At 44.0% G+C, this 24,562-nt stretch overlaps 1 protein-coding gene across 2 annotated transcripts in view; it reads right to left on the bottom strand.

The window, feature by feature from the left end:
* The window catches only part of CLIC5 (chloride intracellular channel 5), a 74,130-nt gene that overhangs the window by 18,771 nt on the left and 30,797 nt on the right, over nt 1-24,562 (bottom strand). For both annotated transcript variants that reach the window (XM_038751478.1, XM_038751479.1), the window contains exons 2-4: nt 12,321-12,430; nt 10,777-10,902; nt 7,964-8,070 (exon numbers count right to left, since the gene is read on the bottom strand). In XM_038751478.1, the coding sequence (XP_038607406.1) occupies nt 7,964-8,070; nt 10,777-10,902; nt 12,321-12,430 (343 nt within the window). The remainder of the gene's footprint in view (nt 1-7,963; nt 8,071-10,776; nt 10,903-12,320; nt 12,431-24,562) is intronic.

The following is a 24,562-nucleotide window of genomic DNA, read 5'->3' on the forward strand; positions in this document are numbered from 1 at the left end:
TGGGGGGCAAACTTTAAATTGTTTTGTCTAAGAGCGAGTGTGTGACTGCGAGTGGCAGAAGGGATTGTTTCTCTCCCTTCCTTCCCTCTTCGCCGAAGGGGACATGTAGCTGTGCAGAATGCACAAACCCTTCCCCCAGAATCCTAAGGTGAAAACACAGCTTCTGGCCTCACCGGGCCAATACTGTTTATTTTTCCTTGTGAGGACGTTATGCCCAGCAAAGCGCTAACCTGACAGACAAACAAACAAACAAACACATACAAAAAAACCCCCATGGCTGGCCATTTTCATTTGCATGTTCAGATTTTGCCAAGGAAGCCAAGCTGAAGGGTTTCTTTGTCAGGGGGCTTTTTCAAAGGGTTTTCAGACTGAGAAAGAAACAGCCTGTAAGGAAGTTGGAGACAGATCATTATCCACACACACACTCTGGGGTGTCCAGTGAGACCACCCAGCCTCTGCTGTGGCCAGAGACATGGCTGTGAAGGCTATTTTGCCAATACATTCTTGGGGCCTCAGCTGAATTTGACAGGAGTCATACAAAGGTCCAACTAGGGGGGCGAACTGTCAAAGACCCTCAGATAAATGCAGGAGAGAGAAGGACTGTCAGTGTCTTGCCAGCCTGTCATCCCCACCTGAGAAGAATCCTTTGAGCCCTGATAAGGCACTTTCAGTCAGTTCATTGTATTTATTGAGCACTGGGAAAATACAGTACAGCAATATAACAGACACATTCCATGCCCACATTGAGCTTCCAGTCTAGAGGGGGAGGCAGACATTAATATAATAAAAAAATTACAGAGATGGACATGAACAGTGGAGTAGATTCTCATTTTTCCCACCCTGAAGTGCATTAGAAGCCAACTTCCAATATAGCATCTCCATCTGTGCCTTCACATCTCCCTCCAAAAATTTCTCAAGTCCTTCCCTGTTCTGCAGTTCTCAAGGGACAGAAAGAGGGAAGAGGAGCTCAAACCATCCTGCCCCAGAACTTAAGAATTCCTGTCTGTTCTCAACCTCCAGTCACTGAGGAAATGGGGCAACACACTTCTCTCCAGCTAAGAAGCGTGGCTGGGGAAGACATGAAGTCTACACGAACTAGAAGGCATTGTCTGAGGAAAAGGTGGGTGACTGTCACCTCGCTAGGAAGAGATGGCTCCCTTAAGGAATAGTCTGCGATGAGTTGGTTGAGTGTGGGAGGGTGGGGAAGGAATCAAACATGATGTAATTGAAGTGGCTTGGAATAATAAATATATATATACTCTCTTCTAAACCCAGCTTGCCACATCCTGAGGATCTGGAACAAATCCACTCTCCCTGCCTCTTTTTCAAGAGGCTTTAGAAGTACCACTACTTTGATCTGCCTAGGGTGGGTTTGCATCTGCCTTGCTGCCCTCCTGCTCTGTCCTTTCAAGTTTCTTGACATTTTAGAATGAGAAAGTTAGCAAAACCAAAAGAAAAAGAGCAAAGGAAGTGGGGGTGGGAGGTGTGGGCAGAGGGGAGAGCAAGGAAGAGAATTTAGGGAAGGGGCATAGGGAAAAAGAGTAAGATAGAAAAGCTGAAATCAATCAATCAATCATATTTATTGAGCACTTACTGTGTGCAGAGCACTGTACTAAGCGCTTGGGAAGTACAAGTTGGCAACATATAGAGACAGTCCCTACCCAACAGTGGGCTTACAGTCTAAAATGGATCAGGGACATTAGAGACAGCACAACTGCTAACCAACACACCCACGAGTGAACTTCTCATCCACTCTCCTTAACTCTTCCCTACTTTCAATTTTTCGAGATCTGTTGATAACACTACAGTCCGCTAGAATGTAAACGTGTTGAGGACAGGGATCATGTATACCAACTCTAATGTACTGTACCCTCCCAAGTGCTTAGTACAGTGCTCTGCACACAGTAAGCAGTCAATAAATATCACTGACATTACTTCCTTCTTGTCCTAGAAGCCAGGAACTACAGTGCCTCTTCACTCAAACAGTCAGCACCCTTGTTCAAGTATTTATTGAGCGTTTCCTCTGTGCCAAACATGGTCTAAGCCCTCAGGAGAGTAAAATAGAATTTTTAGACATGATCCTGGTCCTCAGTGAATTGCAAAATCTACCAGAGGAGACAGACACTAAAATAAATTACTGGTGGGACATAACAGTAGAAAATAAAGATTTGTACATAAATGCACCAGTGGTGTGTGAATACCCAAATGCGTAGGTGATGCGGAAGTGCTGAAGTGGCAGCTGTAGGGAGATATAGATTGGGGGATATGAGAGGATAATCATGGAAGACCTCCTGGATGACAGTGATTTCAGATGATAGCAGGGAGAAGGAGACCTAGGAAGAAGAGAAGCAGTGTGGCCTAATGGAATGAGCACAGGCCTAGGAGTCAGAGGACCTGGGTTCTAATCCCAGCTCTGTGAGACCTTGGGCAAGTCACTTAACTTCTCTGTGTCTCAGTTACCTCAGCTGTAAAATCCCCATTAAGACCGTGAGCCCTATTTGGATCAAGGTCTGTGTTCAACCTGATTACCTTGCATCCACCCCACTACAGTGCTTGGCACTTAGTAAGCGCTTCAATACCATAAAAAATAAACATTTATCAGGAAATGTTTCCTGGAGTTGGTAGGGTTTCAGAGGAATTTTGAAGTCTGGGAGAGCTGTAGTCTGATGGATTTGAAGGGGGAGGGAGAACCAGACAGAAGTTACATTGCCGTGAGGCTACAGCACTGGTCTAGACTGTGAGCCCGTTGTTGGGTAGGGACCGTCTCTATATGTTGCCAACTTGGACTTCACAAGCGCTTAGTACAGTGCTCTGCACACAGTAAGGGCTCAATAAATACGATTGAATGAATGGTCTCTACCCCACCCTCTTCCTTTCTCATACTCCATGCTGCTGCCCAGATCATCTTCCTGAAATATCGCTGAGCACCTTGTCTCTTCACTCCTCAAAACCCTCCAATGGTTGTCAATATCCCTCTTTCAAACAAAAAGCCTCCTTTCCATCGATTTCAAGGCTGTACACCATCTTTTCCATCTTGCATATCAACTCTACCTCCTATGGTTTGCATTCTTTGCTCCTCTCACCCTCACCTTCTAACCATACAACATTCTCAAATCTCCCACCTCTGGCTCTGGGCTCAAATTGTGGGAGCTTCCTCCCGGTTCCTCCCCCTCCTCCTTCCCTCACCCCCAACGATCTGGCCTCCTACTTCATTAACAAAATTAAATCCATCAGGTCCGACCTCCCCAAAGTCTCTTCCCCCCTTTCTCCAACCCCCCGGCTCTCAACACTCTCTGCTACTCTCCCATCCTTCCCAGCGGTATCCTCAGAGGAACTCTCCTCCCTCCTCTCAAGTGCTACTCCGGCCACCTGTGCTTCTGACCCCATTCCCTCTCATCTTATGAAATCTCTCGCTCCATCCCTTCTCCCCTCCTTAACTTCCATCTTCAACCGCTCACTCTCCACTGGTTCCTTCCCCTCTGCCTTCAAACATGCCCATGTCTCTCCCATCCTAAAAAAACCCTCTCTTGACCCCACTTCACCTTCTAGTTATTACCATTCCTTTCCAAACTCCTTGAACGAGTTGTCTACACGCGCTGCCTAGAATTCCTCAACAACAACTCTCTCCTCGACCCCCTCCAGTCTGGCTTCCGTCCCCTTCATTCCACGGAAACTGCGCTCTCAAAGGTCACCAATGACCTCCTGCTTGCCAAATCCAACGGCTCATACTCTGTCCTAATCCTCCTCGACCTCTCAGCTGCCTTTGACACTGTGGACCACCCCCTTCTCCTCAACACGTTATCTGACCTTGGCTTCACTGACTCCGTCCTCTCCTGGTTCTCCTCTTATCTCTCCGGTCGTTCTTTCTCAGTCTCTTCTGCAGGCTCCTCCTCCCCCTCCCATCCTCTTACTGTGGGGGTTCCCCAAGGTTCAGTGCTTGGTCCCCTTCTGTTCTCAATATACACTCACTCCCTTGGTGACCTCATTCGCTCCCACGGCTTCAACTATCATCTCTACGCTGATGACACCCAGATCTACATCTCTGCCCCTGCTCTCTCCCCCTCCCTCCAGGCTCACATCTCCTCCTGCCTTCAGGACATCTCCATCTGGATGTCCGCCCACCACCTAAAGCTCAACATGTCGAAGACTGAGCTCCTTGTCTTCCCTCCCAAACCTTGTCCTCTCCCTGACTTTCCCATCTCTGTTGACGGCACTACCATCCTTCCCGTCTCACAAGCCCACAACCTTGGTGTCATCCTCGACTCTGCTCTCTCATTCACCCCTCACATCCAAGCCATCACCAAAACCTGCCTGTCTCAGCTCCGCAACATTGCCAAGATCCGCCCTTTCCTCTCCATCCAAACCGCTACCCTGCTAATTCAAGCTCTCATCCTATCCCGTCTGGACTACTGCACTAGCCTTCTCTCTGATCTCCCATCCTCGTGTCTCTCTCCACTTCAATCCATACTTCATGCTGCTGCCCGGATTATCTTTGTCCAGAAACGCTCTGGACATATTACTCCCCTCCTCAAAAACCTCCAATGGCTACCGATCAATCTGCGCATCAGGCAGAAACTCCTCACCCTGGGCTTCAAGGCTCTCCATCACCTCGCCCCCTCCTACCTCACCTCCCTTCTCTCCTTCTACTGCCCAGCCCGCACCCTCCGCTCCTCCACCACTAATCTCCTCACTGTACCTCGCTCTCGCCTGTCCCGCCATCGACCCCCGGCCCACGTCATCCCCCGGGCCTGGAATGCCCTCCCTCTGCCCATCCGCCAAGCTAGCTCTCTTCCTCCCTTCAAGGCCCTGCTGAGAGCTCACCTCCTCCAGGAGGCCTTCCCAGACTGAGCCCCTTCTTTCCTCTCCCCCTCGTCCCCCTCTCCATCCCCCCATCTTACCTCCTTCCCTTCCCCACAGCACCTGTATATATGTATATATGGTTGTACATATTTATTACTCTATTTATTTATTTATTTATTTTACTTGTACATTTCTATCCTACTTATTTTATTTTGTTGGTATGTTTGGTTCTGTTCTCTGTCTCCCCCTTTTAGACTGTGAGCCCACTGTTGGGCAGGGACTGTCTCTATGTGATGCCAATTTGTACTTCCCAAGCGCTTAGTACAGTGCTCTGCACATAGTAAGCGCTCAATAAATACGATTGATTGATTGATTGATTGATTCCTCTTAAATCTAATAGACTTCAGCCCTCCCCATGGTCAAAGCTCTTCTAAAATCTCACCTCCTCCAACTAGCCTCTCAAGTAATTCCCAAAGCCCCAGTTATATCATATCAACCTACTGGCTCCCTCTAGCACTTATGAATGTACGCCTCTATCAATCAAGCAATCAGTGGTATTGAGTACTTCATTTATTCAATTGTATTAATTGAGAGCTTACTGTGTGCAAAGCATTGTACTAAGCTTGGGAGAGTACAATACAACGAGCACAGCACCGTTCTAACTACCTGGAAAGTACAATAAAATTGAATTGGTAGACATGATCCCTGCCCATAAGGATTTATAGTTTATGTAATGTTAATATATGTGTATATATGCATGCATACATATAAATATTCAATTGCACATTCAGTATTTATTTTAATTTATGTCATCCTGACATACTTGTTCTATTCCCATATGATTCTTGTTTTACCCCCTTTAGACTGTAAACTCATTATGGGCAAGGAATGTGCCTGCTAATTCTGTTGTATTGCACTCTCCAAATCACATAGTAAGTGCTCAGGAAATAGCAATGATTGACTGGTTCTTACCACTTCCACTATTTGTAAATATTCTTGCAAGCTCCATATATACCATGCCCTTTCTGTACTTTCCCAAGTACTTAGTTGTTGCATTCAGTAAACACCTATAAATACCATTACCACTATTACTAGTCCTTCTAGACTGTGAGCACGTTGTTGGGTAGGGACCGTCTCTACATGTTGCCAACTTGTACTTCCCAAGTGCTTAGTACAGTGATCTGCACACAGTAAGCACTCAATAAATATGATTCAATGAATGAATGAATGAATATTACTATTACTGTATTTAAGCGCTTACTATGTGTCAGGCACTATATTGAGTGTTGGGGTAGATACAAGCTAATCAGGTTGAACACAGTAACTGTCCCACACGGAAGTTACAGTCTTAATTTCCATTTTACAGATGAGGGAACTGTATCCAATCTTCCAATGATCCCTCACCCATACCCTGTATCTGGCCTGCAATGCCCTCCCTTCTCAAATCTGTCAGACAATTACTCTCTCGTCCTTCAAAGCCTTATTGAAGGCACATCTCCAAGAGGCCTTCCCTGACTACCTTCCTTTCCTCTTCCCCCACTCCCTTCTGAATCACCCTGACTTGCTCCCTTTGTTCAGTCTCCATCCCAGCCCCACAGCACTTATGTCCACATCTTAATTTTTTTCTATTAATGTCTGTCTCCCCCTCTAGACTGTAAGCTCGTTGTGGACAGGAAATCTGTCTATTGTTATACTGTATTCTCCCAAGCCCTTGGTGGAGTGCTCTGCATTCAATAAGTGCTCAATAAATACAATTGAATAAATGGAGAGCTGGTATCTACCTCAGAGCTCAGAACAGTTCCTGGCATATAGTAAGTGCTTAAAAAATACCATTAAAAAAAGAGGATGGGATGGAAAAGGAGGAGGAGGAGGATGACAAAGAAAAGCAAGAGAAGGAGGAGGAAAAGGAAGAGAAAAGGACTGGCATCCAAGTCAACTTGTTCTCAGAGGGTGTGATTAATTAATATGGGAGGGAGAAGTTTTCTAAGGAGGCAGAAGAATCGGAGTGAATTTTTGGCCCTGGAAGGATGGACTAGGATAGTCTCCATCCAGCAACAAGTCTCATTAATCACACAGTTGTTATTAATAATAATACTAGTCTTTATTAAGTGCTTATTATCATCCAAGAACTATTCTCAGTGCTGGATTAGATACAAAGTAAGCCAATCAGACACTGCTCCTGTCCTCTGTAGGGCTGAGTCTAAGGGAGAAGGTGAACTGGTATTTTATCCCCATTTTACAGATGAGGAAACTGAGGTACAGAGAAGTCAAGTGACTCAATTTTAGAACGGGAGAGGGGCCTTCCTTCAACCGCACAATCCATCAGCCATTCACTTGCTGTAGGCTCCATTCCTACACATGACTTTGGACAAATGCAAGGGGAAGGATTCAGAGGCAAGAAATGGGTTCTGAGCCTGTTATTGGGTAGGGACTGTCTCTATGTTGCCGATTTATACTTCCCAAGCACTTAGTACAGTGCTCTGCACCCAGTAAGCGCTCAGTAAATACAATTGAATGAATGAATGAATGAAATGGGTTCCTCACAGTCACCTCACCTAACAACAGGGGCAGCTTCAGAAATTTTGGAACAGCATCCACAGAACAAGGGAGGAACAATGAGTTCCTGGAAACTTCTTGCCTTGTTCAGCAGTGCAGACTTGGAAGCCAAACCAGCTCTCTTCAGCCCTGTTTTTGTTTTTGTTTTAATTTGGGAAAAGTAGCAAGCGGGGCTCCATCAACAACCTACTTACTGTGTCATCAGGAAAGGAAAAAGAAGCAAACTAACAAGCAGCATTAATAGCAGATGGCACTTAGATTAAGACATCACCCACACTAATGGGGAGAAGCAACATGGCCTAGTGGATAGAGTACGGGCCTGGGAGTTAGAAGGACCAGGGTTCTGATCCCTGCTCTGCCACGTATCTGCTGTGTGACCTTGGGCAAGTCACTTTATTTCTCTGTGCCTCACTTACCTCATCTGTAAAATAAGGATTAAGACTGTGAGCCCCATGTGGTATTGTATCCAATATGATTACCTTGTATCTACCCAAGTGCTGAGAAGAGTGCCTGGCATATAGTCAGCGCTTAACAAATACCATTAAAAGAATAAATAAGTAAAGGAACATGTGTATTCTGAACAAAATATGGGGATGGGGTTACTCACTGGCATTGTCCTGCTGCTTCGTATTCTTAATGTAGGCAGAGAATTTGGAAAAAATGTCAATCCCTGCTGTGTTGGACTCCCGGTATTTTGCAGCCAGCTTAGGGTACCTAGGAAGCAAAAAGGAGAGAACTAAGACCACACACCACCTTATTTTTTTTTTTTTGGTAGTGTTTTACTATGTGTCAGACACTGTACTAAGCACTGGGATAGGCTAATCAGGTTGAACATAGTCCATGTCTCATGTGTGGCTTACAGCCCTGAGCCCCATTTTCAAACTGAGGTAACTGAGGCACAGAGAAGTTTAGTGACTTGCCCAAGGACACACAGAGGCAGAATTAGAACCCCTGTCTTCTGACTCAAGGCTCATGGCTTTTCACAAGGCCATGCTGCTTCTCTTTCCTCATTGCATTCATTCACTCAATTCGAAGTGATGTTTGGATGCAAACACCCCCTCCAAATGAAGTGGATTGAAGAAGTCCCTGGCATTAGTAGCTTTGAATTTCAGTCAGACTCTTCCATTCACTTACATTAATCAATCGGATTTATTGAGTGCTTACTATGTGCAGAGCACTGTACTAAGCTCTTGGGAGAGTACAATACAACAAAATTAGCAGACACATTCCCTTCCCAGAATGAGCTTATAGTCATATGCCCTGAATCTTCTTGTCTGTGCAATGAGTGATAGGGGAATCACCATCCCTGTCATAGTATTGCAGGGACCAAAAACAAATCTGTGGAAAAGACTGCCAAGTGCTTTACCACAGTTAATGCTATATGAATGCTGAAAATGGAATTGGGATCATCACAATACCTCTGGGTGAGCAATGGTTTGAGGCCGCATGATTTCCACTGCAGAAGCCGGGAGGATTATCTTGCCAATTTTGGGTCCTCGTCTGACTTAAATTTGAAGTTCTTTTGGAGCTTTTCTTTGGATTTCTGTACTCAGTGTAAGTCTTGATTTTTGTTGAGGTGCTTTATGTTTTATTTTATCACTGTCATCAATTCCTTATTATTTAAGCAAGGCAGAGATATGAAAGGCTCCCTCAGTTTCTTGGACACCCAAAAGCTCTTACACAGGAGGGCTTTACTGGGAAACGCACACGGAGCCAAAGTGTTCGGCAAATGTTTCTTGGGATTTTGCTGCCCTCTAGAGATTTAAAAATCCATTTTAAATCCTTTCCAATACAGGTGGCCTTGCAGTTCACACCAAAATGAGCTAGTCCTCTCCTTCTGCTGGTGGAAGTCCAAGGGGTAACCATTCTTCAACTTGGTGTTCTCTAATTTTGCCTGACTGTTCCTGAGAATTCATGCAAACCTCCTCACTGTACCTCGTTCTCGCCTGTCCCGCCGTCAACCCCCAGCCCATGTCCTTCCCCTGGCCTGAAATGCCCTCCCTCCACACATCCGCCAAGCTAGCCCTCTTCCTCCCTTCAAAGCCCTACTGAGAGCTCACCTCCTCCAGGAAGCCTTCCCAGACTGAGCCCCCTTTTTCCTCTCCTCCTCTCCATCGCTCCCCACCCTACCTACCTCCTTCCCCTCCCCTCAGCACCTGTATATATACATATTTGTACAGATTTATTACTCTATTTTACTTGTACATATTTACTATTTATTTTGTTAATGATGTGCAGATAGCTTTAATTCTATTTGTTCTGACGATTTTGACACCTGTCTACATGTTTTGTTGTCTGTCTCCCCCTTCTAGACTGTGAGCCCGTTGGGTAGGGACCGTCTCTATATGTTGCCGACTTGTACTTCCCAAGCGCTAAGTACAGTACTTAGTACACAGTAAGTGCTCAATAAATATGATTGATTGAATGAATGAATGAATACCCATCTGGGGTGCCTCAGGCACAGAGTGTCAGAGGACCTTGCTCTACCATCTCCTATATTTGTAACTGATTTTAGAGTCTATCTCCCCCCTCTACTCCAACTCTATCATATTGTACTTTCAAAATCTCTTAGTTCAGTGGTCTGCTCACAGAAGTGCTCAATAATACCATTGATTGATTGTCCTAAGAATTCCTAAGAATTCCTTACATCGAGTGACACATTCAGCCAACTAGCTTTCCTGAGCCACCCAGCTGTTATTTTACTGCTACTACTGCTAAAAGTTTATTGGGCTTCAGGATATATCTCCCAACATGGGAATTTCAAATTCTACATCTATTGCAAACTTTTTAACATCTGAAAGTCAGCAGTGTCCACCCCTAGCAGTCGTATTATGGTGAGGCAAGTGTAATATTATTCATTCAATCGTATTTATTGAGCACTTGGTGTGTGCCGAGCACTATTATAGTTGTGGTACTTGTTAAGCACTTACTATGTGCCAAGCATTGCTCTAGGTTCTGGGGTAGATACAAGTTCATCAGGTTGGACACAGTCCAACCTGATTAGTGTGACTACCTATCAAAAACTTCATTGTCAATTTTCATTTTCTGTATTTGTTTATGGTATTGTTAAATGTTTATTGTGTGTCAGGCACTGTACTAAGTGCTGGGGTAAATACAAGACAATTAGGCTGGACACGGTCCATGTCCCACATAGGGCTCACAGTCTTTATCCCAGTTTTACAGATGAGGGAACTGAGGTCCAGAGAAGGTAAGTGACTTTCCTGGGGTCACACAGCAGACAAGGGGCAAAGGAGAATTAGAACCCAGGTCCTTCTAACTCCAAGGCCTGTACTCTTTTCACTAGGTCCCACTCTTTCTCTAAATGGGAAAAATCACTCTTAAAGCATGATGCCCCTTCAAAAATGGAAAAGATTCAAGTTTAATATGAGTTTTAGTATGAACGAGTATCTAGCACATTACTTTGGAGGCGCCAAGGTCTCTTCTAGAAACTCTTCAATCTTATTGACATCCGTCTTGACCTCCCCATTGAACGTCAGGAATGGGGGATGGGTCCCAGGGGCTAAATTGTGCAGATCAGCTGGCTTCCTGGAGAGAGGGAGAGAGCAAGTGAGAGAGAGAGATGGGTAGGAATTATGAGCCATGCCATTCACTGTGCTGTGTTTCCTGGCCTTCACCAATGCAGGTCAGAATTCCCAAGCTCCCTCCTCCAGAAAAATGAGAAAGGGAGTTGCCAAAGGAGCAGAGGGAGGTCGAACTGAGCTCAGATAATAGTATTACTACTACTTCACCCCAAAATGCAGGATGACTGCTCAGTTCTGGGTCCCCTTTGTATGGTCTGGATTGTGGAGGTCCAATTCAGTTTGGATCCCCGGACCAGTGGAGCTATGATCTAAATGCCCTGAAAAACATGGGGCCATTTGGATCTTCCCAGAAGCCTCTGCTAAAGTCCTAGAAATGCCTTAAACTGGACCACTCACCAAGAATGTGACTTGGTGAAATGTATTAAGCACTTACTGTGTGCAAAGCACTGTATTAAGCACTTGGAAGTGTACAATATAACAACAGACACATTCCCTGCCCATAATGAGTTTACAATCTACAGGGGAAACACATATTAATATAATGTATTTATAATATATAATTTATAGATATGTATATAAATGCTGTGGGTTCGACCTCCCTTCTCTCCTTCTCCAGCCAAGACCACACACTCTGCTCCTCTGCCGCTAACCTCCTCACTGTGCCGCGTTCTCGCCTGTCCAACTGTCGACCCCCGGCCCACGTCCTACCTCTGTCCTGGGATGCTCTCCCTCCAAACTTCTGCCAAAGTAGCTCTCTTCCTCCCTTCAAAGCCCTACTGAGAGCTCACCTCTCCAGGAGGCCTTCCCAGACTGAGCCTCCCTTTTTCCTCTCCTCCTCCTCCTCATCACCCCCACTCCCTCCCTCTGCCTTACCCCCTTCCCCTCCCTACAACCACTTGTATATATTTGTACATATTTATTACTCTATTTTATCAATGATGTGTATATAGCTATAATTCTATTTATTCTGATGGTTTTAACACCTGTCTACTTGTTTTGTTTTGTTGTCTGTCTCCCCCTTCTAGACTGTGAGCCCATTGTTGGGAAGGGACTGTCTCTATATGTTGCCGATTTGTACTTCTTAAGCACTTAGTACATTGCTCTGCACACAGTAAGTGCTCAATAAATACAATTGAATGAATGAATGAATATCAAATGTTCAAACGTCACAGATTCAAGTTCATAGACAGTGAGCCAGGGAAAAGAGGACTTAATTGGGGAAGGCCTCTTGGAGAAAATGTGACCTTAATAGTTCTTTGAATGTGGAGAAAGTGGTGGTCTGGCATATAAGAGGGGGGAGAGAGTTCCAGGCTAGTAGGAGGATGTGGAAAAGAGGTCGGTGGTTAGATAGAAGAGAGGGGGGCACAGTGATTAAGTAACCCTAAAAAAATAGACAGTTTCTATTATTTTTGTTTCAGTTACCTCTTCAGATCGACAGTGGTGACGTTGAACACAACCCCTTTCAGCCAGAGGATCATGAAAAGGCGCTGAGAGAAGGGGCAGTTTCCAATGCTTTCCCCATCTATTCCAGCCTAGAGGAAAGAAAAACAAAATTCAAGGGTTTTTTTGTTGGGAAAAAGAAAATTAAAATCTACCAATCCCTGGACTACCAACCATGCTTGAGCCTGTGCCCAGTATAAATGAATTAGCACCTCAGATCCAAATGCTTGGGTATGAATAATAATTATTGATTATGGTATTTATGTAATTTTTGAGAAGAAATCCTTAAAAAAGGGGGGGGGTCCTTTAAATCAATCAACCAATCATATTTACTGAAGCCTTATTGTGTACAGAGCACTGTACTAAGCAATTGTAAGAGTAGTAATAATAACGATGGTATTTAAGTGCTTACTACATGGCAGGCACTGTTCTAAGCACTGAGGCACTGTTCTGAGTACAATATAACAGAATTCATTCAGTCAGTCATATTTATTGAGTGCTTACTGTGTGCAGAGCACTGTATTAAGTGCTTGGGAAGCACAAATCGGCAACATATAGAGACAGTCCCTACCCAACAGCGGGCTCACAGTCTAGAAGGGGGAGACAGACAACAAAGCAAAACAAGTAGACAGGTGTCAATATCATCAGAATAAATGAGGCCTCATGCCTTACTTCTTCTCTCCACCACAGGGCTAGTTGGCATATGGGGAGCTTGAAAGGTTCCCCCCCACCCCATCTCTCCCTCTAACCTAAATCACTGCTATCTCCGACGATGGCTGCTTTCTGCCACTTGAGTCCTGTCAGAACAGGGCTGCTAGTGAGTGACATTTTCCCGTCTCTAAGGGGGTTTCCCACTTGCTGAAGCAGCCCCTCTGATTATTTCAGGGTTAGATGAGCCTCTGTTCTCTCTCTCTCTCTCTGTCTCTCTCTATCTCTGTCTCTCCCTCTCCACATTCCAGTTTGAAGGGCACTTCCAAGAGAGAAACCGGAGTTTAAAAAGAATTGCAGTTTTAAGCTCTTAAGAAGAAAGATGATCTATAAAGATATTTCATTACCAGCAGTATTTCTCCCCGAGACCCCATTCACCTCTGGGTGATCGGTTCGGGAGTCTTTCCTAAGAGGGATGGATTCTGACACAATTCACCAATTTGTTCCCCTTTCACTCCACCAGAACCCCTCCCTGGCAGAGCACCGTCCTGTATGTCTGATCTCCCCTTTTGCAAAGGTGGTTTGACAGGAAACTCTGGGATCTGAACCATGCAGAGATGCCTGCCGACTCTTTCTCTAAATCTAAGGGGGCAAAATCAAGAAAGCTGCAGCTGAGATGGTCAGATTTTCATTTTAAAAGTGGCATCAGGGTTAGAATGCAATTTGGGAGCCAGTAAGAAGTTTCTTGATGTTCCTTCAAAATGCTGCTAGATTCAGATTTCTCTACAGATGCAGTCTGAGTCAGCAATAGGACTTACCAAAGAATTGATATTTCTAAAAAGGACACACTTGGAGATAATGTGAAGTGTTGTTTTGTCCTGGCTCTGCTCCGAAGAAGGGGAAGCCAGAAGAATTGTACTTTCAGGCATCAGCACAGATTGTGGATGGTTTCAGTACTGCTAAATGCATTCCCAGCACAGAATCACAGTTTCCGTGGAAAACTGGAATGTTGTTTCACAACGTTGGACACAAGGAATTTGCTATGAAATTACAGTAAACCTTGTTCTGTCTTCATAAAGCTGAAAAGTCTCACTGCCTGTAGTAGGGGTCCAGGGTTTTGCCTTCCAGGAGTGGGTGAGAGTTGGGAACCATTGGAAAACAAATCCCAATCCTCCATCCACCATCCCATAGCTCTCAGATAAGCTTCCAGGATAGTACAAACAACATTTAGAGTCTAGTCAACCATCCTTCTTCCTGAATCTTACTGAAGGAAGCTTGAGACGTCTCCCTCTCCAATGCCTTTCCCAGGCAAACTGATCCTGTCGTCACCGGATCTACCAGTGACCCCCACCAAATACAGATACAGACACTCGATCTGGCTTTGAGTGGAAAAATGGAAATACTCTTAGTGAATAACTTAGGTAACAATGGTTAGGTAAAAACAACAAACCTGTAAGCTCATCCTCTAGACTGTAAACTCATTGTGGGCAGGAAATATTTGTTTATTGTTGTATTGTACCCTCCCAAGTGCTTAATACGCTGCTCCACTTAGAACAGTGCTTGACATATAGTAAGTGCTTAACAAATACAATTTTTCTATACTGTGAGCCTGTTGTTTGGTAGGGATTGTCTCTATTTTTTGCCAAACTGTACTTTCTGAACACTTAATACAGTACTCTGCACACAGCAAGTGCTCAATAAATATGATTGAATGAGTGTTCCTCTCATAGCAAGTGCTCAGTAAAGATGAATAAATTAACTCTGATTCAAGCCACCTCTCCTTTTTCTTTACCACATTCCCTTCGAGACTGAACTCTGCTCTCCCTGGACTGTTTTACACCAGTTAGCTTTCCCTGTGAGAGGGGATCCCCGGGAGTGATTTTTTTTTCCAGTTCTAAAAGCTTCTGTGGTTTCCACGACACTGCCCCATCCCCACATTTCTATAAATAGGGCTTTTTGAAGGGACTGACCCACCTGTTTACTTCTTAAATTCCAGGAGTGCTGAAAATACATGGGCAAGGCGTGACCCTGCTGAAGTGGGTTCTAATGCTTGAGATCTACATTGGATGAAGTCATAGAGCCAGACAACCACCAACACCTATTCTGCTGGCCCCATCAAGCAGAAACTCCTGACTACCATTTTCCAGCTTTCAGTTGACTACTTTTCCTACTTCCACCCTACTTATCCTACTTCTCTCTCACTACAATGCTTTGCACATAGTGCTTAATAAATGCCATTATTATTATTATTACTACTACACCCCAGTTGACCTGAAGCCAAACCTACCCATTATTCCTCACTCTCATTACTTCCCCCACCAACCTCCTGCTCACATCTTCCCTGACCACCTGGAACTCACTATCCCTTCATATCTGGTAAACCACTGCTCTCTCAGTCAATCAATCAATTGTATTCATGGAGCACTTACGGTGTGCAGAGCACTGTACTAAGCACTTGGGAGAGCACAATATAACAGACATAGTAGACATGCTCACTGTCCACAATGAGCTAATCGTCTACAAAGGCCATTTGAAGTCACTTCTCCTCCAGGAAGCTTTCCTTGATTAATCTCATTTCTTCCTATGCTATATCCCACCCCCAGCCAAACACTTCAACACTTTCAATCACCTAGGGACTTGAGTATATTCACTCTTCTCCCCGGTGAAGCACCTGTGTACCAATTTTTATATTCTATTGCTTTGTTCTACTTGCATTTTTTTTTTTGTTTCTATCTCCCCAGCTAGCTGGGACAGGGACTGTGTCCAGTTAGATTATCTTGCATTTCTACAGTGCTTGGCACATAGTAAGTGGCTTAAATGTTTCCACTGAAATCTTCCTGACAAGCTGTAGAAGCAGTGTGACCTAATGGAATGAGCATGGGACTGGGAGTCAGAGGAGGTGGTTGCTAATCCCAAATCTGCCAGTTGCCCGCTGTGTTACCTTAGATTAGCACTTACACTGCTCTGTGCCTCAGTTTCCTCATCTGAAAATGGGGATTCTAAACCTGTTCTCCCTCCTACTTGGATTATGAGCCCCATGGAGGACATGGACTGTGTCACCTGATTAACTTGTATCTACCCCAGTGCTTGACACATAGTGCTTAAAAATATTATAATACTAATGAAAATGATAATTTTCAAGTTGGAGTCAAGACAGACATTGTCTTTTGACAGGGAAATTATGGCACAAGGAGGAAAAGACACTTATACAAGGTCATCCAGCACTTACACATACATGAATTTATTTAATTCTGCTTTTTATACAGTTTTACTTTCTCACTTTTTGCTATTACCTGTTGTATCTAGGTCTTTCCCTTTGTTCCGACTGTATGTATTCAAATTGCACCTGCCTATCTCCTCCAGTAGATAAGAAATTCCTTGAGGATAGGAGCCACAAGTGATACTATTACCCAATGTTCCAAAGCACAAAATATGGTGTTGTGCACATAGCAGCACTCAGTGCCTCCCGGTAGATGAATGAATTCAAGATTATTACTCAGCTCTCCTTAAGCCAATCCATTGTTCTTTCAGTAGATTTTTCCCTGCCTAAAGCACAATTTGAGGCTGCCCATTCTACAGTAGCCAGAAGTCTTCCTTCCTTCCTGGATTTGGCAAGTAAAATCACTCCTCCCCATTGTGTGGTTGGTCAGCAAACTCTGAATGGGTCATGTAAAACTCTTTGCTGTCCAAGAAAAATAATGTCAGAGCACTGGAGAGGATCCAGGAGAGAGGAAATAGAATGATCAAAACCACTGAAAGATTGGCTTTGTAGAAAGAAGAAGGGCTGAATTTGCATAACTTGATATGGCAGTGAAGCATAAAGACAAAATAAATCTACAAGCAGTGCAAAGACATACACAATCAGAGAGGAGAGATATTGAAGAGGGCGGTCCAAAGAATTGCAGTTAGAATTAATAGCGTGAAATTTGAAAGGGGAGAATTTAATCTGGACAGAAATCAAGGAAAAATGTCTATCTAACAATACAAAACAATAGCGCAGTAGTGTCCCAAGGGAAAGAAGTAGAATTCTTCTTGGTTGATTCATTTAAATCAGGCAGCATAAAATAATAGAAGAGAAACAGCGCTAGGAGGAAGAACGCCCACAGGGAACGAATAAAGTACCCATATTCGTTGATTTTTCTCTGTCCTGCACTTCTGGAATTTGCCTCCATGAGCTTAGAGACTGTGCCTCGGGCTTCAGTTGTATCTCCCAAATGCTCAGTATAGTGCCCTGAAAATTCAATAGGCACTCAATAAATGCCATTAGTACTAATACTAAGTGGAGTGGGAAGAGGAGCAGCATGGCGTAGTGGATAGAGCATGGATCTGGGAATCAGAAGGTCATGGGTTCTAATCTTGGCTCTTCCACTTGTCTGCTGTGTGACCTAGGGCAAGTCACTTCACTGGGCCTCAGTTACCTCATCAGTAAAATGGGAATTGAGACCATGAGCCCCAGGTGGGACAGGGAGTGTGTCCAACCTGCTTTACTTGGGTCCACCTCAGAGTTTAGTACTGGGTCTGGCACATAGTAAGTGCTTAACAAATACTACAATTATTATTATTATAGTAAGAGACAAACACCTGCAAAATGAAAGATCCATCAGTCAGTCATATTTATGGAGTGCTCACTGGATACAATACTGTGCACTTGGAAGGATAGATTATAACAGAATTGCTAGGCTTGTTCTCTGACCAAAACAAGCTTAAAGTCTAGAAAGATGCTTTCTCCCCAAAATCATTACATGGTGAAGTTTCCCTTATGTTTGCTCCTGGCACTTCCCACCTCTTTTGACACAGTCTCACTATGTCAAGAAGTTGATCATTCAGCTACTAAACTGCTTGCAATGTGACTTTTTAATGGTATTTGTTAGGTACTTACTATGTGCAAGGCACTGCTCTAAGTGCTAGAGTAGATACAATGTAATCAGTTTGGACATAATCCACATGCCACGTGAGGCTCACCATCTAACTCCCCATTTTACAGATGAGGTAACTGAAGCACAGAGAAGTTAAGTGACTTGGCCAAGGTAACACAGCAGACAAGTGGCAGAGCCAGGATTAGATCCCAGGTCCTTATGACACCCAGGCCCTGGGTCTGTCCAGTAGGCCATAAAGCTTCTCTGACTTGCTGTCTGAGCAAGAGAATGGTGGCTTGAGAATAAGAAATGTGAGCCTCTTTAAAGGATGTAACACTGGTTTTTAAGCACTTACTATGTGCCAGGCACTGTACTAAACTCTGAGGTGAACACTAGTAAATCGGGTTGGACACAGTCCCTGTCTCACATGGAGCTCAAAGTCTCAATCCCCATTTTACAGATGAGGTAACTGAGGTCCAGAGAAGCAAAATGACTTGCCCAAGGTCACACAGCACACAAGTGGCAGAGCCAGGATTAGAACCCATGACCTTCTGACTCCCAGGCCTGTGCTCTATGAGAGAAGTTCACCAACTCGTCTTCCAACACCTCCAAAAGATATGACTGGATTCTCCAATATTAATTAGCATGAAAATTTTGAACTCTTACTTATTGAAATATCTATTTACCTGCATACACAGTTGGTCTACAATTTCAGTGACTCACCAATTTATTGCTGGCCTAGTAGTAATATGGCCTGATTGAATTATGTAACAATGTTTCTGGCCCCGAGCTACCTGGTCTGCAAAATGAGTGTGTTGACATGTTTCTTGGATTCTGAGGCAGTAAACTCTAGATAAATGACTATATAGAGTAGATAATGAATCATAACATCAGCTCAATACTCTGGCACTGCAGTTCCTGTGAATCCTTACGCAATAAACATTTGTGAAGAGCCAATTAGAAATGTTCTTGGGAAATGATCAGCCCCTGAAAGAAGGAGCAGGTCTTTTCTCTAGGGAGTGCAATAGCCAGAGACATTTTAATGAACAGACTCCAGAGCATAAACAAACCCCCAGTGGATAACAAACTCTAAAGGGATCACCAATGGAGCTTAATCATCGTTCACCACCCATTACGGCAGTGGAAAATGGTGAGGAAAGAGGAGAAGGCATTCTGAGAAAGATCATTCTCATAGTTTACTCTAGAAGGAAGAAACTGGTTCAATGGTAGTGAACTGGACTCAACAGCTGAAAAGTCACTAGACTTCTATGATGAGACTTGGGTTCCAAAACGGGAGCTAATAAGCATTCTTTTAATCAAATAAAGAGTCAGAGATAGAAAAGCTATGGGTAGTGGATGATATAATGAATGGAAAACAGGGCTTGGGCTAGGGAGACTACTGATAACCTAAATTTAAGAACATTAGACACCTCTTTGCCATAAGCCCTGTCCCCCAAACACACAAACACTTACAATACCAAACAGTGGATACACTAATTATAAACCAAACTGTCCAGTGTAAAACTAAACAAATCACCACCACAGATAGGATCTGTTGCTGCTTCTGGGGACATTATATTGAAAGATAAGTGTCGGTCTTTTTCATAGTCTGGAAAAATTTTTTCATAAATATTCATGACATGGCTATGGCATTCTTTAGGCTTTTTAACTGAAATGAATGCTTGAACCAGCCAGAATAAAAGTTTGAATCTTTCTGCCAGATTAATGTAAGAAGCACAGAAAGTCAATACAAGATACCAATCTGTGGCCTCGAATGAACAAAATTCCTTTCCAGATCGTTTTCATTTGAGGAAGATTTCTTCATGCATGAGTTGTCCCCGGAGAATTCCCAAATTTTCTATTAGAGGAAATGAGTCAAAAGTTTTTATTTTCCCCTTTCTTCACACATGAATTTTTCGTGGCTCAAGATGCTTGGAAATCACCTATGCTGTAGCTCTTGATCAAACCACAAGGTAACAATTTCTCCCCTAGACCCCCACCCCCACCCCCATCTGTTTCCATTAGGCAGAAGGACCTGATCAGGATTCTTGCCATCTCCACACAAAGCGAGATATGCCTGTCAATCAGTCAGTCAATCATATCTATTGAACAATTACTGTGTGCAGAGCACTGTACTAAGCACTCGGGAGAATACAATGTAACAATATCACAGACACTTTCCCTGCCCACAGTGAGCTTACAGTCTAGAAGCGGACCTTACAGTCTAGAGGTGGAGAGGTGCCCAATTTCACTTCAGCATTGCTAAGCTATTCATAAAATTGAAACTGAAATTATGTATTTCCCAGACAGCTGCTTTCAGTTGTGACTCATTCAAAACACAACTGGACTTATTGAGCAGTTACTGTGTGTGGAGCACTGTACTAAATAATAATAATAATAATAATAATGGCATTTATTAAGCACTTACTATGTGCAAAACATTGTTCTAAGCACTGGGGAGGTTACAAGATGATCAGGTTGTCCCATAGGGGGCTTACAGCCTTAATCCCCATTTTACAGATGAGGTAACTGAGGCAAAGAGAAGTTAGGTGACTTGCCCAAAGTCACACAGCTGACAAGTGGCGGAGCCGGGATTTGAACCCATGACCTCTGACTCCAAAGCCTGTGCTCTTTCCACTGAGCCACACTGCTTCATCCAGTGCTTCTATCTTGTCACCTGCCAATTCTGTTCCACCACCTGCACCATTCCTCACCTTGGAATATTCTGGCCTCCTTATCTGGAGTCAGCATCGGGGGCGGGAGGGGGGTGGTGGTGCTGGGTTGGGGTATGTGGTCAGTTCAAAGGATTCTGGGATATTCTAGGGTATTTTGAGGGTTCCTATATGATCCTGAAAGTTCTTGGGAGATTCCAGAAAGTTCTCGGGAGACCCTCAGGACCCTCCAGGAGCTACTTGAGTCCCTGGTGAGAAGTGGGAAAGGTGACGCTAAAATAAACTTGAAGATCCAGAGGTACTCAATATATACAGGTCAAGTTAGATTCTAGAGCAAAGTTCTTAGCCTCAAGAGGGTCAACTTTGCTCTGGAATCTGGTGTGGAATCTGGTTTGCCCGGCTTGATTTTAAACTAGTGTTGGCTCCAAAACTGGTTTCATCTAAACTAAAATCCCTGGAGCTACCCTGAGGGATCCAGAGTCATTTTAGGGATTGGGGGTGGCCTGGGAATGCCCCAGGTGCAGTACAATTGGTATCAGTACTATGAATTCTGGTTGACTCCAACTGGGGCTCAAAGCCACAGTCCAAGAGGTTCTGTCATATCATTACAGAGAAGTCATATTTCAGCCATACAATGGCCCCCCACTTTGACATTTGCTATGTTTTAACCAGGCCCATGATTTGCACATCCAAATAAGTCTCGTGCACAGACTTACTGAGCTCTCTGATTACCCACGCTATTTTCCCCCATTCCACTACTTCAAAACTTCCACAACGCCTGTCCACATGCACTTAGACAATGTGCCCCAATCTAATCTTGTATCTACCCCAGTACTTAAAATAGTGTTTGACACATAGTACGTGCTTTTTTTTAATGGGTTTATGTTTAGTGCTTACTATGTACCTGGGACTGTACTAAACACGTGGGTAGATCCAAGCATTTCAGGTTGTCCCACACAGAGCTCAGTCTTAATCCCCATTTTGCAGATGAGGTAACTGAGGCCCAGAGAAGTGAAGTGACTTGCCCAAGTTTACATAGCAGAAAAGGGGCTGAGTCAGAATTAGAACCCAGGTCCTTCTGACTCCTGGACCCAGGATCTTTCTACTAGGACACACTGCTCCCCAAATACCTTAACAAAGTACTTAAATACAATAAAAAAATCCTCACTCTCTTGATGTGACTTGGCTACTCATACCCCTGTCCCATCCAATAATATTTATATACTTGCCTTCAAACTCTAATTCTTCTGTAATTTGTTTTAGTATCTGTATCTCTTGTAGATTTTAAACTCCCTGAGGATGGGATTTGTTTCTATTAATTCTATTGCATGCTCCCAATTGCTCAGTACAATGCCTTGAATCCAGTAAGCACTCAATAATTATTACTGTCTTACTGATTTACTTGCCATGGGGAGTGCGACCATTCTAATTTTCACTGCTGCTTATATTAGCCTGTAGGAAAACAACTCCCTTTTTCCCCCATTTCTTTCACGCTGGATGAAGTACAAGAAGTGACTTGAAAGAAGTTAATTAATTTCAAAGTGGGAGAGTCCTAGGATGTATTTTTTTAATTAGCGAGAGGTATTTGGAACAGCATCATGTCCTAACACTTTGTGCATTTTTCTATTTTAAATCCTCCCTGGATAATTTAAAACAGAGCAGGTGGAAGAGGATAGTGCTCTGCACACAGTAAACACTCAGTAAATGTCACTGATGGATTGATTGGTTGATTGAGTAGGTGGCAGGAGGAGGCTCCAGGTTTGAGGGAGAATGTAAGGGGTGTCACCTGCATTGCTGTGAGACTCCCGTGGCTTAGTGGAAAGAGCATGGGTTTGGGTCAGAGGATGTGGTTTCTAATCCTGGCTCCACCACATATCTGCTGTGTGACCTTGGGCAAGCCACTTAACTTCTCTGTGCCTCAGTTATCTCATCTGTAAATTGGGGATTAAGACTGTGATCCCCATGTGGGACAACCTGATTACCTTGTACCTACCCCAGTGCTTAGAACAGTGTCCCACTTGGGGCTCACAGTCTTAATCCCCATCTTACAGGTGAAGGAACTGAGGGACAGTGAAGTTAAGTGACTTACCCAAGGTCACACATCAGGCAAGTGGCACAGCAGGATTAAAACCCAGGTCTTCTGACTCCCAGGCTTGTTCTTTATCCACTAGGTCACACTGCTTTCATACCTCTTTCTGAAAGTTTAGGGACATGATGCAGCAAAAAGGACACAAGCACAGTTTGTGTTTCCTTCCCACACAGCAAATTTCTGTGCATCCTCTTCTGGCCTCTCACCACCATCGCAATAGAGTTGGCATGGGACTTTGAGAACAATGCATCAGGCCTCTAACCTTTACTTCCCTTAAACACACACCTGCAAGTGTTTGGTATTCCTCTAATTCCTTTAATAACCTTTGACTACCAAGAAAATAGGCTTGGCTAAGAGCCACCATTTCTTTGGGAACTAGTATCCAGAACTCTGAGGAGAGGAGGGTCACACCTGCAAATGATAAAAGGCATCGGGTGCTGAAAGTCAACACTGAAATCGAAACCAGAGTTGGGGCTAAATTATTCATTGATGCTCTCCGACTTTGCTTGCAGGACCAGAAACCAGAAATTTTCCCCTACTGAAGAGGCAGAGACTTGTAATAGTAGTAGTATTATTTATTGAGTGCTTATGGTGTGCAGAACACTGTACCAAACCCCTGGTGAAATTTGACTTGCTGAAGTAGTCAAGCATTTGATTCTCATATGTTTTATTAGTATTAAAATTTTATATAATATTATATATTGTATTATTATAATAATATTATATTGTTAACAATAATAATATGGTATTTGCTAAGCACTTACTATGTGTCAAGAACTGTACTAAGCACTGGGGCAGACACAAGATAATCAGATCCCATATGGAGCTCACAGTTCTGATTAGGAGGGAGAACAGGTATTGAATCCCCATTTCATGGATGAGGTAGCTGAGGCACAGAGAAGTGAAGTGACTTGCCCACGGTCACACAGCAGGGAAGGGGCAGAGCTGGTATAGAACCCAGGTCCTCTGACTCTCAGGCCCACGCTGTTTCCATGAGACCATATTGTTTCTCTTGGTTTTTCATGCTGTTTCATTCAAGGAAAGTCAATCAAATTTATTGAACGCTCACTGTGTGCAAGCACTGTACGAAACACTTGGGAGAGTACAACATAACAAAACTGTGTGCAGAGCACTGTAATAAGAGCTTGGGAGCTTGGGAATAAGGGCTTCCCTGACCAAAGCGAGCTCACAGTCTACTTGGGAAATAGACATTGCTCTGGGTAATGAACCGGGTTCCATCTCAAAGGCAACAAAGGGCCCACTTGATATGGTAATTATTCAGCAGGGAAGCAGCCTGCAAACCCAGAGATGCCTGCCATGTCCCTTAGAGCCCTGTACAGGATCTGAGTAGCCTGTGCCAGATCGGGTCAGCCCAGGGCCCACCTGGATCTCTGGAGCCAAATGTTATGAATGGAAGAGGAGGGCGAGGTGGAGTGAGGAAGGGGTGCATGAGGAACCTGGCCCTTCTGACTTGTTAGCAAGCCCAGAGACGAGTTCTGGGCCATTTCTTATTTGGTCCAGGTCACTTCCACTTCAGCAGGACCCCGGTCACTGTTCTGTTGCCAGTATAGGCGGGACCGGGTAACTACTTGTCACAGCCAGGCCTAAGCTGGTCCAGGCAGAGACACAGACAAAGGGCAGGGAGGGATAGATCTGAACACTTTTGAAATGATGATGGTATTGATGATAATGATATGACAGGTATTGAGACTAAGTTCATTCTGGGCAGGGAACTTGTCTGCTAATTCTGAAGCATTGGACTCTCTCAAGCAGTTAGTACAGTGCTCTGCACATAGTAATATCTCAATAAATACTACTAATTGATTGATCCATGCAGGTTTTAATGCTTCTGGACCTGGTGGTCTTTGGATCACTGTGTACTCTCTGACCTCTGTCTTTCAATTTCTCTCTCCAGACCATAAGCTCATTGTGGGTAGGGAATGTATCTCTGTTTATTGT

Source organism: Tachyglossus aculeatus, chromosome 9 (genome assembly GCF_015852505.1).
Source record: "Tachyglossus aculeatus isolate mTacAcu1 chromosome 9, mTacAcu1.pri, whole genome shotgun sequence".
Taxonomy (NCBI): domain Eukaryota; kingdom Metazoa; phylum Chordata; class Mammalia; order Monotremata; family Tachyglossidae; genus Tachyglossus; species Tachyglossus aculeatus.